The sequence below is a fragment of the Monodon monoceros genome, unplaced genomic scaffold (assembly GCF_005190385.1).
Source record: "Monodon monoceros isolate NGI ecotype Baffin Bay Population unplaced genomic scaffold, NGI_Narwhal_1 Super_Scaffold_18, whole genome shotgun sequence".
Classification (NCBI taxonomy): domain Eukaryota; kingdom Metazoa; phylum Chordata; class Mammalia; order Artiodactyla; family Monodontidae; genus Monodon; species Monodon monoceros.
The window spans coordinates 172,576,771-172,595,876 of NW_021703774.1; the positions used below are offsets into that span (position 1 = coordinate 172,576,771).

Below are 19,106 nucleotides of genomic sequence, written 5' to 3' on the forward strand. Positions count from 1 at the left end.
CAGGTGAGGACACTTGGTTACAGGTGAGGCTACTTGGTTACAGGTGATGACACTTGGTTACAGGTGAGGCTCCTTGGTTGTAGGTGAGGACAGTTGGTCATGGGTAAGGGTACTTGGTTACAGGTGAGGGTACTTGGTTATAGGTGAGGGTACTTGGTTACAGGTTGGGATACTTGGTTACAGGTGAGGTACTTGGTTACAGGGGAGGTACTTGATTACAGGGGAGGACACTTGGTTACAGGTGGGGATGGGTCAGATTTTGCTCCTCGTCTGTCTCCTCTTACAGTCACACACTGTTGAGAGTAGCAAGGAAGCATGTGCTGTACAGTGGTGAGGAAGTAGGGATCGACCCCAAGGTCAAGACTCCATATTTTCTTCAGTTCCTTTTAGAGAACTGAAGAGAATGAACCATTTCCAAGCCCAACAGCATCTACCAAACAAGTCATAAGAGCTGTTCGTGGCTCAGAAGAATAACTGGAGTTGTTTCCACATCTCATGCTGCACACTGTCTCTTTCTGAATATCAGGTTATACCTCAGCTCATTGCGAGAATTGATACGCCGAGGCCCTTGGTGGGACGTCTCATTCACCAGCTTCTCACAGACATTGGTCGGTACCACCCCCAGGTACGTGGAGACCCGGGGCAGTTTCTCATCTAACTGCTGACCTTCTGATTTGGTGGCCAGCCTTTCCTAAAGCTGCTCTAGAGATGCAAGTGCAACTGGGAGCTAAGCGTCCTGTCCTGCCCCCGGGAGGGCCTGCCTAGCTGGCAGGCTCTGGGATCCAGGGGCCTTCCAGGAAAGAAAGAACCCCCGCCAAGATCGTATAGCCCCTGCCTGGTAGACTCAGATGAGTGTCGGTATCATATTCTTGTCATCCTCCTTTCACACGAGTTTGGAAATGTTCCTTCTGTATTTGCTTCAGGCCCTCATCTACCCGCTGACGGTGGCTTCTAAGTCTACCACCACGGCCCGTCACAATGCGGCCAACAAGATTCTGAAGAACATGTGCGAGCACAGTAACACCTTGGTGCAACAGGCCATGATGGTGAGTCAGGGCTGGGGCAGATTTCATGGCCTCTGGTCACTGAGCAGAGGTCTTGAGTGAAATTGTCTTTCTTCCTCCTGACAGGGCTGTGTACTCCCTCTGGCTGCCAGATAGAGTACCTTCTGTTTCTCCGAGACAGGCCTTCCTGAGCTTAGCTTATCCTTGGTGCTTCCCTCCTTCCCTTTTCTGATCCAGGTGAGTGAGGAGCTGATCCGAGTGGCCATTCTCTGGCATGAGATGTGGCACGAAGGCCTGGAAGAGGCATCTCGCTTGTACTTTGGGGAGAGGAACGTGAAAGGCATGTTCGAGGTGCTGGAGCCCCTGCATGCTATGATGGAGCGGGGACCCCAGACTCTGAAGGAAACATCCTTCAACCAGGTATGGGATGAAAAAGCGTCAACTGACGGGACTCCAGAGCCTTTTGCAGACCCCTTTCCCTCTAACCTCTTTACTGACTTGAAGAAAATGTATTCTGATGGAGGGAGGTCATAGGATATAAAACACCAGAAATTTATTTGTCACTAAGTTACAAGAACTCTCCCAAAACTTTAATGGGAAAACTATGGGATTCCTCACGAGGCCATCTCGTCTGTCTTCCGAACTTACTTTACCTGAGAAGCCATTCTGAGGTTGGGACTTTGGGGCTGGAATACTGCCGAGCTTCCCTGCTGAGCTAGCCAGGCCAGTGCCTTCTGGCCAGGGTGCGCTCCCGAGGAGTTCTGCAGTCTGCTTGGGGACTCAGCCTTGTGGCTTAGTCAACACAAATGACAACTTGCAAATTTCCCCTGCATTCCCTCTCAGGCGTATGGTCGAGATTTAATGGAGGCCCAAGAGTGGTGCAGGAAGTACATGAAATCAGGGAATGTCAAGGACCTCACCCAAGCCTGGGACCTCTATTACCACGTGTTCAGACGAATCTCAAAGCAGCTGCCTCAGGTAGGATCCTGAGGCTCCAGCAGGGTTAACGGCCATTATGGTCCTTTCTGTTTTATTGTCTGTGAACATTCTAACCTGACCCCCCAGCACCTGGTTCCACTTCTACCTGCAGACTTTGGGACAAGTCATCGCTATTAGCAACCCATTGAAAAATACTTACATGGCATTTAAATTCCTCCCTGAGACAGAAAACTAAACCCTGTGGTAATTATTCACAGCTCACATCCTTAGAGCTGCAATACGTGTCCCCAAAACTTCTGATGTGCCGGGACCTGGAATTGGCTGTGCCGGGAACATACGACCCCAACCAGCCGATCATTCGCATTCAGTCCATTGCACCATCTCTACAAGTCATCACATCCAAGCAGAGGCCCCGGAAGTTGACGCTTATGGGTAAGGACCGTCGTGCGGACCCGAGACTCGGGTAAGGACCCAAGTCTCCCTCCCACCCTGGCAGACCCCTCCCCTCTCCTGAAACGACTGCTTGCTGTCCACACGACTAATCTTTCTCCCGTTTATTGAGAGCCGAGTAGGGAAAAGTGGGTTTCTCCTTTACTGCCTCCTCCCTGGGACCCCTCGTTGATTCATACAGCTGTGCTTACTTAAGTGAAGCATAACACTGCGCCCCGCCCCCAGAACAGGTGGAAGGGAGCTGTGAAGGCCTGCGACGTGGGGGATGGCTGGGTGGGCAGCTGTCAGGGAGCTGATGAGGCAAGAAGGAGGCCCCGGATGCAAGCACGGCAGGTGACAGGCCACGTCGAAGGAAGGGCACCGGGCTCGAGTGTCCCTGTTCACTCTCACATTCTCTCTTTGTGGGAATTGCTGTGCAAAGTGAACAGACTGAAGTAGAACTCAGTTCAGACAGTGAGGTTCGTTACCTAGAGGGTGTGGTTTCGGGAGGCCTCAGTGCTCTGCTGACACTCTCAGCTCTCTTGCCTTTAACAGTGGTTGTGTTTTTTAAACAGTGATTATTCACCGGGCAGCCGCAAGTGGTGGCCCACGGGTTATTGTCTCTCCATGGGCTGGCCTTTTCTAATACTAAAACACGTGTTGGTCAGCTTTCAGCAGCGTCTAATTAAAGAGACTTTACCAAAGGACTGTTTTCGGAGGTGTGGCTGAGTTAAGAGAGCCAGTAGTGTGAAGTTAGTACTCACCCCTAACCTCCAGCATGAAGAGGGCACAGAGCCCGGCAAGGGCTGTAACCTGGAAAGAGAGGCCGTCCCCTAGAAGCTGTGGCTCAGACAGTGGGAGGGAGCTATTTCCAGAACCGTAGCCTGGCCAGTTGTCAGGGGCAAGTACCCTGACCTCTCCCTCTTTCCACCCTCTGACCTCCCGCCACTGCCCCCATTGGCCAAGCACACAGGGGAGCCCAGGGGATGTGGTCTCTAGGGGTCAGGCTTCTCGGGTCAGAGCAGGACAGAGAAGGACAGAAAGTGGGTTGGGGAGGGGACATGTAGAGTGACCATCTTTGTGCAGACTTGTTCCTGGCCCTTGAAGACAGAGTTTTTTAAAAATTTTACTTATGTTGATTTGAACATCTCACTGGCGGACCATTAACAGGAGGGCCATTCTTTTCATCCGTTCTAGGGAGTGTTTCTTCTCTTTGTAGGGACGGTATGACTGGGTAAGTTATGTGTCCACAGACTTGTGAATGCAGTGGTGGTCCACCAGCCAGTGGGATTGAGACCCTCTGATCCTCGCTGACTGCTCCCCCCATTCTTTACAGGCAGCAACGGGCACGAGTTTGTCTTCCTCCTGAAGGGCCATGAAGATCTGCGGCAGGACGAGCGAGTGATGCAGCTCTTCGGCCTGGTCAACACCCTTCTGGCCAATGACCCAACATCTCTTCGGAAAAACCTCAGGTATTCAGGATGCCGTGAAAATGGCACTGACTTGAGAAATCTTCTAGTTATTTCTTAACATCTCTCCAGGTAGTCATGTACCTTTGCCAAATAAATAATTACATACCTGACAGGAAGTCATCAATAGCCAAGGTGTCAAAGAGAAAAATTCTCCAGGTTTTTAAAGTATTCTCATGGGAAATGCCTTTGATAACCTCCAGAGGATTCAGAAAGGAACACTTTGTGGCCTTTAGACTGGAGATTCCACAAATTCAATGTGTTCTACCCTTACCGGATGACAGCCCTGCCAAGCCCTTCCTGTCCTCAGTCTTCTCTTACTCCTCTTTCTGTTAAGAACATAGATATGGGGCTTCCCTGGTGACGCAGTGGTTGAGAGTCCACCTGCCAATGCAGGGGACACGGGTTTGTGCCCTGGTCCAGGAGGATCCCACATGCCGCGGAGCGGCTGGGCCCGGGAGCCATGGCCGCTGAGCCTGCGCGTCCGGAGCCCGTGCTCCGCAACGGGAGAGGCCACAGCAGTGAGAGGCCCGTGTACCACAAAAAAAAAAAAAAAGAACATAGATATTAAGTGGGGAGGTTATTTTAGGCTTAGTAATAATCACGGGATTGTTCCCCCAAAGGAGTGAGTTTGTTAGACAGCTTGGGAAGGCTGATGGTGCCTTCACACCATCAGCCCCCTGACTCTGTGTGATGCTTTATCCTTCACAAAACGTCCCTCATCACACACCCCACAATAGCCCTGTGCCGGCGGGTTCATTCAAACCAGTTTGCATGTGCCATGAGTGGATCAAAGTTCTACTCTGGGGCTTCCCCGGTGGCGCAGTGGTTGAGAGTCCGCCTGCCGATGCAGGGGACACGGGTTTGTGCCCCGGTCTGGGAAGATCCCACATGCCGCAGAGCGGCTGGGCCCGTGAGCCATGGCCGCTGAGCCTGCGTGTCTGGAGCCTGTGCTCCGCAACGGGAGATGCCACAACAGTGAGAGGCCCGCATACCGCAAAAAAAAAAAAAAAAGTTCTACTCTGTTTTCTGCTCAATGACCCTGCTTCCCCATGGGTTTTAGCATCCAGAGATATGCTGTCATTCCCTTATCAACCAATTCGGGCCTCATCGGCTGGGTCCCCCACTGTGACACGCTGCACGCCCTCATCCGGGACTACAGGGAGAAAAAGAAGATCCTTCTCAACATCGAGCATCGCATCATGCTGCGGGTATGTGATGAGTCTGCCAGGCCCAACCCTTTAGTGTCTCGGAGGCAAAACTCACCAGTCAGGGAATCTGTACAAAGCTGCTTTTCTCGTTCTTCTATACGTGTCCATCACTGAAAAATCTGTTTGAGGGAATTAGCTGTTGACGAAGGATTAATGATGTGAGTCCTAAAGCAGATAACCTTCTCTAAGAAACAGAAGGACCCTAAAGCCCAGAAATCAGGTTTCCATCACCCTCCGTGAGACTGGACAGCATTATTTATCAGGCAACATGTATCTACTGAATACTAATAATGTATACAGAGCACTGACTGGCCATATGGGGAAATAATGCTTAGTAGGTGTGTGAGTGAGGAGAACGAGAATTGTTTGTTACCCCAAACCTTGAACCTTCCAGTGTTCTCGTTCATACCGGTAGGCTGGTACTGAGGCAAGACCCGTTTTACCCTTACGCCCTGGCACTTCCTGTGGTCATTGGGTTAGAGTGGCCACTGCTTTTCCTAGTCTCCCTTCTCCTTTTGGCGGTGGTGGGGAAATTAGAACCCAGCCCTGCCTGGCCACGGAGGCTTGTTTCTTCCTGGGTGTGCGCTGCCTATCTCAGGCCGCCCCTCACAGCCCTTGTGTCCTGGTGCAGATGGCTCCAGACTACGACCACCTGACTCTGATGCAGAAGGTCGAGGTGTTTGAGCACGCCGTCAACAACACAGCTGGGGACGACCTGGCCAGGCTGCTGTGGCTGAAGAGCCCCAGCTCCGAGGTACGGCACCCCACCCCACCCCACCCCACTCGTGCCACTGCCCTTTGGGGCACCCCCTCGGGTCAGGAATGGTTTTCTTGTTTGTTCCTGTGCACCTGGTGGACGAGTCTCTGTAATGATTAGCTGTGATGATGGGCAGTCTTTTAGAGCAGAAATTGAATGGGCGAGCCATGCAGTCTAGCAGTAGTTAGTAGTTTAAAGTTTCAACCATTGCTTTACGATAGTATTTTACTAAGGCTGTTAAATCTTTTTCGTATGTATTATAAATTTCCTATTTATTTGGTTTTTCAGTTTTGTTAACAGTATGTTTCTCAGTTTGAAATTTTTGTTTTGTTTTGGTTTTGGTGTGCATTTTTAAATGTTAGAAGTTAATAGATTTTTAATCCTTTTCTTTAAAGTCTACCTTTGGCTTTATATTTAGAAAGTCTCCACCTCAAGATTACTTATCTTTTCTTCTACTAATTATAAGATTTGTGATGTGATATGATACTGCTGTATGATAAATATAAAAGATGTTAAGAGAGTAAATTACATAAGTTCTTATCACAAGGGAAAAAAAAGATTTGTGTTTACATTTAAATCCTTAACCCAAGTTGGAATTTAAAGTTAGGGCATAAATTTTATTTTTTTAAGATGATGAAGTAATATTTTAGTATTACCAAATCATCCATCCTTTCACCACTATTTAAAAGAGTCAATTTTTATTATATACTAAATTCTTACATGCCTTTGGATTTCTTTCTAGAATTTCTATTTCATTGATCTTTCTGCCTGTTTCTCCTCAAGTATCCCACTGTTAATACAAGTCTCTTCTCATTGGCTATTTACATATAATTTTTTTCCAGATAAATTTTGGGATCATTTTGTCAAGGTCCCCCAAAAACGTGCCAATGAATTTTTATTGAAATTACATTCAGCGTATTGAATAATCTGGGAGGATAGTACATCTTTTCAATCTTAAGTGGATATCCTTAAATGGATATTTTCACTTACTCAAGTCTTTATATTTCTAAGCAAAGTTTAATTTATTTATTCATCTAAGTTCTGCACATTTCTAATTAAGTTTATTCTGAGCATAGTTTATCTTTGTAATTATGAATGTGATTTTGGTTCCCTTATACGTTCTAACTGCTTATTGATGGACTATAAGCAAACAACTGATTGGGGTATAATTATGTTGAAACAAGTTAGTTTCCAGAGCCTTGGTTCACGTGTGCTCCTGTGTTCTAGGTGTGGTTTGATCGAAGAACCAATTACACCCGTTCTTTAGCAGTCATGTCCATGGTTGGGTATATTTTGGGCCTGGGCGATAGGTGAGTGAATTTGTTTCTTTGAGTCTTGCTTCTTGAATGGCTTCATTTTGTAGCCATTGTAGTTTTCTTGAATGGCTTCATTTTGTTTTCCAGTGAGATTTATGACCATTTGGTAAGTATTTGTATTTTGTACTTTAGGCGCTTTTGGGGGCATCAACCTTAGTCCCCTATTTATTGTCCATGCCAACAGAACAACACATCAAACTAAAGAGAAGAAAAACAATAGTTCAAGGGTACTACTTTCTCCATAGGTTGGTTTAATGTATTAAAACCCATATTAAATCCAGTTGATTTTATTGATTCAATAAACATTTATCAATCACCACCATGCTAAGATAAATAATTCTATTTCCTTAATTGAAACCAACCAAAGTAGATCCTTCTGATATTCCTACATAATAAATTTCATCCTAGTGTACTGACTGAAAAAGTAGTTTAGGAATGTTCAGAAATTCAAAACAAAAACAACTAGTATTCCGACGTCTACTGTTCTTCTCCTGAGATCGTGTTTCATGCAATTATTTGAGAGTGAAAAAAATTTTATCCCACAGAAATAATAAATTCCTGTTTTTAAAAAACTCAGGGGGACTTCCCTGGTGGTCCACTGGTTAAGACTCCGTGCTCCCAATGCAGGGGGCACGGTTCAATCCGTGGTCAGGGAACTAAGATCCAGAAAAAACACTTAGTAAAACACCTGTTGAATTGGCTCAGGGGCTCAGGGAGATGAGACCCTATGATAGGTGCCGAGTAGCGAAGATAGAAGCTTGTCACCCTGAGATGCCAGCACTGCCAGAAACCATTTATCCTGTGACCAAGGACCTTGGGAGAGCAAATGGTCTCGGTATCGTGGGGCAGCTTGTGATTCACACAGATAAACTCTCATTTGAGCCCTAGGGCAGGGGTCGGCAAACCTTTTCTGTAAAGGGCCAGATAATAAATATTTTAGGCTTCGCTGGCCACACGATCTCCGTCACGACTACTCATCTCTGCTGCTGTAGCATAAGAGCAGCCTGAAACAATATATAAACAAGTGAGCGTGGCTGTGCCCCAGTAAAACTTTACTTACAGAAGCTGGAGGGGTGCTGCTAGATTTTGCCTGAGTGCTGTAGTTAGCCAGCCCCTGGCCTAGAGTCTCACAGACTTGGGGATTTGTTCATCTGTGCTGCTCTCTTGACCTCCCCCGGTCTCTCTTCTGTTTCTCAAAGACACCCATCCAACCTGATGCTGGACCGGCTGAGCGGGAAGATCCTGCACATTGACTTTGGGGACTGCTTTGAGGTGAACACGCGTTCCAGAACACCACGTAACCTCACCTTCCTGGATGATCACTTTCCACCCCCCTCCAACCACTTAGGCAAACTTAAGCCCAAAATGCATTATCCTCACCCCTGCCTCTCCTACCAAGGTGATAGAAAATCAGTCTAATAAATGAAATCCATGCTCTTTGATACTTGCTGTAATTGGACTCAGAAAAAGGGGGATGGGGGGCACGGTTCACAACCCTCCTTTGTTTGTTTGTTTTTTTCTTTTCGGCCGCTCCGCGCGGCACGTGGGATCTTGGTTCGCCAACCAGGGAATCAAACCCACGCCCCCTGCATTGGAAGGGCGGAGTCTTAACCACTGGACCACCAGGGAAGTCCTTTATAATTTTTTTTTTTAAGTTTCCTTTTTTTTTTTTTTGATGTGGACCATTTTTAAAGTCTTTGTTACAGTATGCTTCTGTTGGGTTTTTTTTTTTTTGATGTTTTGGTTTTTTGGCCGCAAAGCACGTGGAATTTAGTTCCCTACCAGGGATCAAACCCGTACCCCCTGCACTGGAAGGCGAAGTCTTAACCAGGGAAGTCCGCACACACCCTCTTTAAGTGGAGAAATCCCTTATCCTCGACATGGCCTGCTGGTCAAAGGCCTGGGCGTGATGCACACTTGTCTTTTTCTTTTTTTCTCTCTTTTTCTCCCTCTCTCTTTCCTCTCTTTCTCTCTCCCCACCCTCCCTCTCCCCCTCTCCCCATTTCTCCCCCTCTCCCTCTCCCCCACCCTCTCTCTTTTATTTTTAGTTGTCTATTCGATCCCAGTGACAAGACCCGTCACTAAACTCAAGCTGCTTCCTTTCTGTGCTCTAATTGAAGTCGGTGCTGGTGATGCAAAGGAAAGCCACCTGCCTGCCCCTGGCTTCAGCTGAGGAAAAGTCTAACCAGTGGACTTGGTTTTTCCCTTTATTATCCTTAGGTTGCTATGACCAGAGAGAAATTCCCAGAGAAGATTCCATTTAGACTAACAAGAATGTTGACCAATGCTATGGAGGTGAGTGGATATTGATAATGAGCTGATTTGAAGTGGGACCGATACAGTTCCAACCCTCTCTGAGGACAGACTTGCTTCCTTGTTAGATCTCCAGTTCCCCAAATGCCCAGGTTATTCTGTAGTCGTTTCCTGGTATTTTCCATTGTGTTAGAAATGATCCGTCTTTGAAAGTCTTACCAACCTTTACTCCAGACCTTGTTTCATATGAATCACAGTCCTGACCTGACCCTTTGCTCTGAAGACATTCCCAGCCTGGCCCATCAGTAATGGGCTAAGTCGTCTTCCTGAGTGGAGGTGACACGCCTTCTTGACTGCCTGACTTTCGGTTGTAAGGCCTTCAGGGGCCAGTGTTGGTGACCTCTGTGGTGAATGGCTCTGGCCCATCTGCAGGTCACGGGCCTGGACGGCAACTACAGAATCACATGCCACACGGTGATGGAAGTGCTTCGGGAGCACAAGGACAGCGTCATGGCCGTGCTGGAAGCCTTCGTCTATGACCCCTTGCTGAACTGGAGGCTGATGGACAGTGAGTCTTAGCAAGTGCCTGGGAACTGGAGTCCGCACTCTCCCAAAGTGGGAGTATCTGACGCATTCCATTTCACGATCCTGTCCCCCTTCAAGCGCGGAGCCCAAGACACGTTACTAGGCTACCGCATTACATTTTCACAAAGCAGCTCTGGTGGCTGGAAATGAATTTCAAGTATTTTTATTAACTAAGACAGAAAACTCCAGTCATCAGTTTAGATACTAATTGAAACCTTTCTCAGGGTAAATTAAGTACTCTAATGATTTTTGTTTAGGTTTCATGTTGAGTAGCAGATGGAATTTTGACAGGAGATGCAAGCAGTTGTGGTATCTCAGCAATATCTCAGTCTGTTCTTTTTTCCTACCTCCTTAGAAGGTGTTTACTAATAAGAGGCATCTTTTCCACTGTGCTTGTCATACTTTCACCTTGTTGTCTGGTTTACATTGTCTGAATCCAGCTCAACCATATAAAGTGTCCCTCAGGATGGGATACCTGTGCTAACAGCTACCCGTTTTCTCCTGAGCAATACGTCTTTGGTTCTTCTCTCTTAGGGGTTATAGCTTTTGGGAAAATTATATTTTTATGATTATAAGAAAATATATCAATCAAGTTTTTTTCAAGTCAAAATTTGAAGCACTTTTTAATCCTCCCTTTATTTCTTTCCCTAGCAAATACCAAAGGCAACAAGCGATCACGAACGAGGACAGATTCCTACTCTGCTGGCCAGTCAGTAGGTGGGCGCATCCCCTGAAGGGTTGCAGATTCTGTCCTTTTCTGTCCATAGTGTTTCTAGAAGAGGGTGAGCTTTGTCACTGCCTTTAGGAAGCATGACTTGAAGTAGTAAGCACCTAACGTGTGTTTTATTTAATGCCTCTCAGGAAGGAGTGGGTAGCTAAAGCTCAGAAATTTTGATCAAACTATCCAATCTTAATCTATCTGTAAAAACATAATTAAAAGTATGTCTGGGGCTTGCCTGGTGGCGCAGCGGTTGAGAGTCCGCCTGCCGATGCAGGGGACACGGGTTCGTGCCCCGGTCTGGGAGGATCCCACATGCTGCAGAGCAGCTGGGCCCGTGAGTCGTGGCCACTGAGCCTGCGCGTCCGGAGCCTGTGCTCCGCAGTGGGAGAGGCCACAGCAGTGAGAGGCCCGCGTACTGCAGAAAAAAAAAGAAAAGAAAAAAAAAAAAGTATGTCTGAATATTAGCCTGTATTTAGCCTGCCCTTTAATGGTGCCTGGGTTGTGATAATTACTAGCTATAATACCTTAATACTAAAGCTTTGTTAATAGCTCAGAAATAGGACGATGGAAGCAGCAGAAATGTACTCACACTGCTGCCTGAGGAGCTAGGAAACCACATGAAACATTGTTTCCAAGAATGTGGTCCACAGAACAGGGTTCCAAGCAGATAATGGCCTTCCAAGAGCCAGAACAGGGTCAGCTTATTAAATGCTCTGACACGTCTCAAAGTAAAGCTGTTTAACTTTGTTTACCCTTGCCCTTTGCTCCCTACCCTGAGCCCAACCCTTTGACCTCCACATCTAACAACATCCTACACGGTCATCCTTTAGGAAGTATTGTCAGGGTGTATAACAGTAAAATATTCTCTACAAATACTTACGGAACATTTGCAACTAGTTACTTAGCTAAGCCGAATAGTGTTTAGAGGTGCAAAAAGAACGTGAGACACCAGGAATGCCCTGAAGAAGCACACAGTCCCATTATGGAATTGACCAGAGTATATATGAAATAATAAAGAGAACAGTGCACTGCACAGGTACCACATAATTTGGTTGGTAACAGAGGGATGGTGGGCCTTAGAAAGGAGGTATCACTCTGAACTGCAGTGGTTTAGGGAGATCGTGGGCTGGTGGAATTTAAGCTGAGCCTTACTGGATGGATGGAATCTGGATGTGTAAAAAGGAAGAGCGTGTTCTCAGCAGGAAATTGAGATCCTGGATTGGTATCATCTATAAATAGCTTGGACTCTACACTGGATACCATAAACACCTGAATCACCCACGGTGTCTGGGGCCTCATACAGATGACTGGCCTCACCCAAATTACGTGATGCTTTCTGGTTTAACTCTGAGGGCCCGCCTCCTTAATACATCATCGCAGAGGGGCGTCAGGACAGCCTGTTCTGGTGGCACCAGGTGCTGGTGGACCTGGTTGTTTTTATGTGGCTTAAAAGTTAAGTTCCAGGGACTTCCCTGCTGGCGCAGTGGTGAAGAATCTGCCTGCCAATGCAGGGAACACGGATTCAAGCCCTGGTCTGGGAAGGTCCCACATGCCGCGGAGCAACTAAGCCCGTGCGCCACAACTACTGAGCCTGTGCTCTAGAGCCCGTGAGCCACAACTGCTGAGCCCGTGTGCCCCAACTACCGAAGCCTGCACGCCTAGAGCCCGTGCTTCTCAACAAGGGAAGCCACTGCAGCGAGAAGCCCTCACACCGCAACAAAGAGTAGCCCCCGCTCGCCGCAACTAGAGAAAGCCCGTGTGCAGCAACGAAGACCCAACACAGCCATAAATTAATTAATTTATTTATTTTTTTTTTTTAATGAAGTTCCAGGGACTCATTAATAAAAGTATTATTATTACTAGCTTCAGTTTGAAGGCCTGTGATGTCCAAGGACAGTGTGTAAATAACTTCATAGTTCTGATTCTAGACTGCTCTCCTCAAGGCCACAGTCATTGGAGGGTGACCCTAAAGCTTGTGGACTTTTTCTCCCCAGAATTGATGTATAAATTCCTCCAAGGAATAACATTTCAGTCATGTGTGTGACCCCCTGAAAGCTAGTTTTCTTTATGTTATTACCAGTTTTTGTCCAACCAAATTTTGTTACCGGATCTTTGACTCGTGATCCTATTCTGTATGTCAGAACATTTTATTAATGCTGTATGTTTGCAGATTCATGCTCTGCAGATTAAAAAAAATTTTTTTTTGGCTGCGCCATGCAGCTTGTGGGATCTCAGGTCCCTGACCAGGGATTGAACCCGGGCCACAGCAGTGAAGGCACCGAATCCTAAACACTAGACCACCCAGAAACTCACTAAAAACTTTTAAATACATAAAGAGTAACATAACACTTCCTCTGTCCTTTCCCCTCTGAGATAGGTAGGGCAGGTGTTAAAGGGAATATAGTACATGAAGAATTAGAGCTAATACCTTGAAACAATGGCTTCTTGGTGTTTGTATCTTCTGCTAACTGATTTTTTTCCTCCTAGAAATTTTGGATGGTGTGGAACTTGGGGAACCAGCCCATAAGAAAACAGGGACCACAGTGCCAGAATCTATTCATTCTTTCAGTAAGTCCAACCTCTGAGGAATTACACCAGTGACTAGCTCATTAAGAAAATAGCAGCTGTGTGCACCATGATGAGGGTCAGTAAGAGGAAGCAACAAAACTGCCTTTGAGCAGAAAAGATCCTGTGAATTTCTCATTATATTCTGAGGACAAAGCTAGACAAAGAAGAAGAATTACTCAATATTTACAAAGTGAATATTTGAGAAAACGGGGGCATCCATTGAACCTGTTGTGATGATCCAATCTTACTGTTATTTCTACTTTTGTGTATTCCAGTTGGAGACGGTTTGGTGAAACCAGAGGCCCTAAATAAGAAAGCTATTCAGATTATTAACAGAGTTCGAGATAAGCTCACTGGTGAGTGTGTGTATGTGTTTACTTGAGAGGGACATAAAATCTCCTTTAGTGGGTGGTTGGCCCAGTTTCCAGTGGTGTTGGTGCCTAAACTTTGACCCTGTGCTGCTAACTGGAGTGTCTCTGAGGCCATCAGTTAAGGACCCTCTCTGATTCTCTAATGACCAATAAACTTTCTTTAAGTAATGTTGTTAACCTTGTTTTAACAGTGAAGTTTAACAGTAAAGTTCTGTTGGGTCCAGAGTCAGCCAAATTCAGGCAAAACTTTTTTTATTATAATGGCTTGATATCAGAGCAAATCTGACCACTTGATTCGTTGCCCATCTGTGCTCAGGTAGCTGTTACGGAGTGGAGAACATGGAAGGGGAGAAACACATACTTTTGAACAGGAGACATGTCACATTAACCAGATGGTGTGACTTGGGGGTGGGAGGCGGGGAGGCAAAAGACTCCTCAGAAGGCGGTGAGGATGAACTGAGACGTGGGAGGCCCAGCACTGAGCGTAGGGCCTGGCACGTAAGCTTTGTCGTCAAGGCACATTGGTTTATTGAGCACCCACAAGTGCTAGATGCTGAAGAAACGGTGTTGGTAAAAACAGGCAGCTTCCCTGCCTTCGTGGGGCTTAGAATCTAAAGAGGAATACTGTTATGAGTGGAAGAGAGAGACTGGGGCTATGATGCCGGTAACAGGGAATTTAAGTTCAGGAGTTCAGGAAAAGCTTTCCTCAGCAAACTACCCATGAGCTTAAAATCTGAAAGAGGAGTTGATCAGGGCAGATTGTTCCAGGTAAAGGAGGGAGTATAGCAAGAAAAAAGGTCCGAAAGCCTGCCAGTCTTAACTGCCCCGGAGAAAGGTGGGAGGAGCACAATGCAAAATGTTTTGACTCTGGGTAGGCCAGGGCCAGATCATACAGGACCTTATATTTTTATCCTATGTCTTATGGGCAGTGGGAAACCACTGAAAGGTTTTAAGGGGTTGGGGGGCCTGGGCAGGTTTGCATTGTGACATCCTGCCTGCTCTGGCTACGGGTGGAGCAGGGGCTCGGGAGGAAGCAGTTGCCACAGTCATGCAGGCTGGACAGTTGATTAGACAAGGGTGGCAGCGGAGGTGGATTCAAGAGCCATTTAGAAGGTTAAAGCCAGAGGATTGATGATGGGGCATGAGAGGTGGGGCGGGATCAAGTGTGGCTCCAAGTCTCTGGTGACCTTCTGAGAGCTGTGATGAGCCTGACAGCCAGACTAAAGCAATTGAAGAGAATGTGAAGTGAGAGAGAGAAGCGAGGGAATGGAGACAAGTTGGAAAACTCTTGAGAAGTTTGGCGGTGCAGGGAGGAGAGAGGATGAAGCTGGAGAAGGAGCAGTTGGAGAGGCTGTTTTTTCCTTCAGTAGGAGAGGAACGCGTTTACAAAAAAAGTGAGAACATGAGGGGGAGAGTTTGCAGATATGAGTGAGAGGCAGGAGAGTCGATGTAAGGCTCCTAAGAAAGCAGCAGGCAGTGGAGCAAAGTGCAGGTGATCTCGGCCTTAAATGGGAGGAGGGACAGCTCTGTGGGGTAACGGGAAGGAAGGAGAGGAAGCCAGCACCTTGAACACTGCCAGACACACTGTGCATTTAGCGAGTCCATTAAATCGTAGAGTGGGAGATGAGGGCGCTGGTGAGGGCGAGGAGCCAGAGGAGAGGCTGGGACGTTCAGGGAGAGCAGAGGACTTGGAGTGGCCCTTGTGGAGATGGGAAGGCGCGCTGCCAGAGAAGCAGCACAGGCCGGCCAGGCAGTGCTCAGTGCCTGAGTGAGGTGGGAGAGTATGAATGTGTGATGAAAGCAGGCGGCCCTGCGGGAGGAAAGACTCGAAGGGGAGGCTAGAAGGATCGAAAAGAACCGGGTTCCTCGGCCACTTGCCCAACTCAGGGATGATTATGGACTAGAAGGAGGAGTCTTCATAAGCCCATCGGCCAGATCTTCGCCACTCCTGAACTCAGCCGACCGTAGGACTTTACCCTCCAGAACCGAGTATGTATTAAGAGGAGACTGGTGTTATCCAAGTCACGTGGAGGAGAATTTAAAATCCAACTATTGTCTAGCCTTTATATTCATGTATGAGGAGGAACTGATTTGGGCTGCGGGGACAGTTAAGCCAAACGGGGCAACGAGGAATAACCGGGTGCAGACAGGATGCTTTTGTTTCTCACGTCCTAGGTCGGGACTTCTCTCACGATGAAACGTTGGATGTCCCAACACAAGTTGAGCTGCTCATCAAACAAGCAACATCCCATGAAAACCTCTGCCAGTGCTACATCGGCTGGTGAGTGGCCTGTCAAAGCGCCTCTGTTCAGATAAGCAATCAGGACCCCACCCTGTGCCCCAAACCCAGAGTCACAGAAAAAGATTTGGGCGGGGGTGGGGGGGGTTAGTATCCATAAAGGGAAATCGTGTTTCAAATCTCTTTTAAAAAAAGTTTGTATTCTCTGTTTGTGCTCATTGTTCCAAAAAGGAGAAAATGGAGAAATGCGGATGTGTATTTGGAAGGCAAACACCAAAATAAATTAAAATTACATTTTATATTGGTTTAGAAGAATAGGTGAGGCCCCCTTATTTGGGGTGGGGGGGTTCTTTTGGGATTTTTGCTGTCGATTCAGAGATACGGGAAGGGTAGGAGAAGAAACCAAAGCAGAGACAGAGAGAAGGAGATGAAAAGGCAAATTTATCATCCAGGATTGTAACCTCAAGGACCACTCTGGGGTCTGCTTTGATTAATCGCCCGAGGCACGCTTGAAGGTAGAAACTTGAGAGAGAGGGTGGCGGGGAGGCGTCCTTCTGGGACCACAGCAGGCGTCAGCCCTGGACTGGAAATTATGAGCGTGTCCTGCACAATTAGGTGTGAAAGATCTCAGGGAACGTCCCAGGGGTTGTCAGACCTTGCTCTTTCCATTTTCAATGTATCCACGTAAAGCTTTGAAGAAGCCCAAATTATTAAAATACTCCTTTTCTCTCTGTCTTCTTAGGTGTCCTTTCTGGTAACTAGAGGCCCACACATGCCCACAGCATTTCTCTTGAGGCTTTTGTACTTGGTATATGCTTCCACTAAACTGAAGCCATGGTGAGAAAGTGCAGCTCTGTTAGCTATTTTGAAGTGTAAATGAGAAGAACCACTGTACATTCAAAGTTGGCTTGAACCAACTTTCTAGCTGCTGTTGAAGAATATATTGTCAGAAACACAAGGCTTGATTTGGTTCCCAGGACAGTAAACGCAGTCATACTACAGAAATCGAGCCATTTAATTTTGGGGAACAGAAGATTTCATAACTTTAGAAATACGGGTTTTGACTTAACTCACAGAAGAACTCATAAGCGTTTGCTGACAGAAGAATGGCCTAGTCGATCCTCTCGACATGGACACAGCAAACTCAGCGCAGTCATGAAGCCTCAGGTCCTGGAGGACACGGATTAGGGTTCTGAACTGTAAGGAAGCAGGAGAAGTTGACTTGGTCACCTTCGCCCATCTCATTACCTCACTGGTCCATGGACGGCAGCAACAACCTTTGCACGATGGGCCAAAATGGGTGGGAAAGGTCTGTCTTCTGCCTCACCCGTGATGCTGCACCGTACACACTTCAAGACTGGAGCCACTCGGAGGGGAGTTTCTTCAGATCGCCGGGCGGCCTCGGCTGAGCAGATACACGGAACGGATCACAGAGCAGTAGGAGGCCCACACTGGCCTCCCCCAGCATGGTTCTGGGATGTTTTCAGTGAGGTCTGAACGCTCTGTGTTTAGAGCAAGGCCTTGGAATACAGGAATGCTGTCATGGAGGTGCTGACACAGAGGGGGATGGTCTAGTACGTGTTGGGAATTAGGAGCAAAAGAAATATTAAACTAAATGCACAAAAATATAAAGTGTAGCCATGTCTAGACACCATGTTGTATCTGAATAATTTTTGTGCCAATAAATGACATCAGAATTTTAAAAACATGTATATGAGTGGCTTTTTATTCCTACTTATTAGTCAGTTCATAAAGGAAGCAGTTACTTCTTCAACATTCATTAACACTGAGTACTGGGACTGTGCAGGACAAGGGTCTACATGACGTGGTCTCCATCCTTGGCTTGTTCACGGCCAGACGAGGTGGAGCCAGCATCTCAGGAGCGGATAAAGCCACCGGGCTGCGTGGTGAGGAGAGCCACGTGCAGGGCGCTAGCCTGGGGTGGGGTCACTGATTTCCACTGGGCGAACCAGGAAGGCCTCACAGGAAGGGGGGACACTTGCCAAGGGTCTTAAAGGAGGAGTGGGAGTTTGTCAGATGAAGCAAGTGAGGACGTTCTCAGCAGAAAAGTATGAAAGCACAATACTGTGCAGGAATGGCAACTGTTAACTTGAACCATATTAGACTGTAGATATTCGGCCATTTTTATATGTGAAACAGCAGTTTCACACACTTGGACCTCATGGTTCAGCATGTCTGGCTCGGTCGTCAGTGGGAAATAAAAGGAATAATAGGAAAAAGAATAATAGGAACTAAAAGGAGGCTAGAAAGTAGAGCCAGGCCAGACTGGCCTGCCTCGCAGTTCAGCGGCAAGGAGTTTGAGCCTGATGCTGTGGACAACAGGGAGGGAACCACGTGAAGTTTTAAAACAGAGAAATAGAACCTGAGTAGTGTTTTTAAGAGAAACGGGTATCAAACAGGTGGAAAGAAAATTAAAAGCTAGTAAGGCCTAGTAAAACTGTTGGAATAATGCAGAGGAGGGAACTTGAATATGGAACTGGCAAGTACTAGATACAGATTCCTCTGAAGAGAAAGCATGCCTACAGAGTTCTTCCAAATTCCTGTGGGCCATAGCTACCCAGTAAGAAATACTGAATCATAAAAGCTATTTAAGGAACTTGTAAAATGGACCTAGAGATTATCATACTAAGTGAAGTAAGTCAGAAAGACAAATACCATATGATATTACTTATATGTGGAATCTAAAGTACAACACAGGGACTTCCCTGGTGGTCCAGTGGGTAAGACTCCAAGCTCCCAATGCAAGGGGCCCGGGTTCCATCCCTGGTCGGGGAACTAGATCCCGCATGTGTGCCGCAACTGAGTCCGCACGCCGCAATGAAGATCCCAAGTGCCACAACTAAGACCCGGCACAGCCAAAATTAAATAAATATTTAAAAAATAAAATACAATACAAACGAACGTATCTACAAAACTGACACAGACTCACAGACTCACTCTGTTCATAGAGAAAAGACTTGTTTGCCAAGGGGGAGGAGAGGTGGGAGAGGGAAGGATTGGGAGTTTGGGATTAACAGATGCAAAGTATTATATATAGAATGGATAAACAACAAGGTCCTACTGTATAGCATGGGGAACTATACTCAACCTGTGATAAACCATAATGGAAAAGAATATTAAAAAGAATATATATATGCATAGCTAAAGCACTGCTGTACAGCAGAAATTAACACATTGTAAATCAACTATACTTCAATAAAAAAAATTTTTTAATTTGTAATAG

General features: G+C 46.7%; 1 protein-coding gene across 5 annotated transcripts in view; it reads left to right on the forward strand.

The window, feature by feature from the left end:
• MTOR (mechanistic target of rapamycin kinase) overlaps positions 1 to 17,570 on the forward strand; it is a 117,616-nt gene extending 100,046 nt beyond the window's left edge. For 4 of the 5 annotated variants that reach the window (XM_029227673.1, XM_029227674.1, XM_029227676.1 and 1 more), the window contains 17 exons: positions 527 to 625; positions 924 to 1,046; positions 1,242 to 1,424; positions 1,848 to 1,982; positions 2,201 to 2,375; positions 3,709 to 3,844; positions 4,905 to 5,052; positions 5,684 to 5,806; positions 7,037 to 7,119; positions 8,325 to 8,397; positions 9,346 to 9,420; positions 9,811 to 9,946; positions 10,615 to 10,680; positions 13,172 to 13,252; positions 13,528 to 13,608; positions 15,799 to 15,904; positions 16,605 to 17,570. In XM_029227673.1, coding sequence (XP_029083506.1) covers positions 527 to 625; positions 924 to 1,046; positions 1,242 to 1,424; positions 1,848 to 1,982; positions 2,201 to 2,375; positions 3,709 to 3,844; positions 4,905 to 5,052; positions 5,684 to 5,806; positions 7,037 to 7,119; positions 8,325 to 8,397; positions 9,346 to 9,420; positions 9,811 to 9,946; positions 10,615 to 10,680; positions 13,172 to 13,252; positions 13,528 to 13,608; positions 15,799 to 15,904; positions 16,605 to 16,620 — 1,839 coding nt within the window. In that variant the 3' untranslated portion in view covers positions 16,621 to 17,570. The remainder of the gene's footprint in view (positions 1 to 526; positions 626 to 923; positions 1,047 to 1,241; positions 1,425 to 1,847; positions 1,983 to 2,200; positions 2,376 to 3,708; positions 3,845 to 4,904; positions 5,053 to 5,683; positions 5,807 to 7,036; positions 7,120 to 8,324; positions 8,398 to 9,345; positions 9,421 to 9,810; positions 9,947 to 10,614; positions 10,681 to 13,171; positions 13,253 to 13,527; positions 13,609 to 15,798; positions 15,905 to 16,604) is intronic. The other variant, XM_029227677.1, reaches the window with a different exon arrangement.
• Positions 17,571 to 19,106: the final 1,536 nt, after the last annotated feature.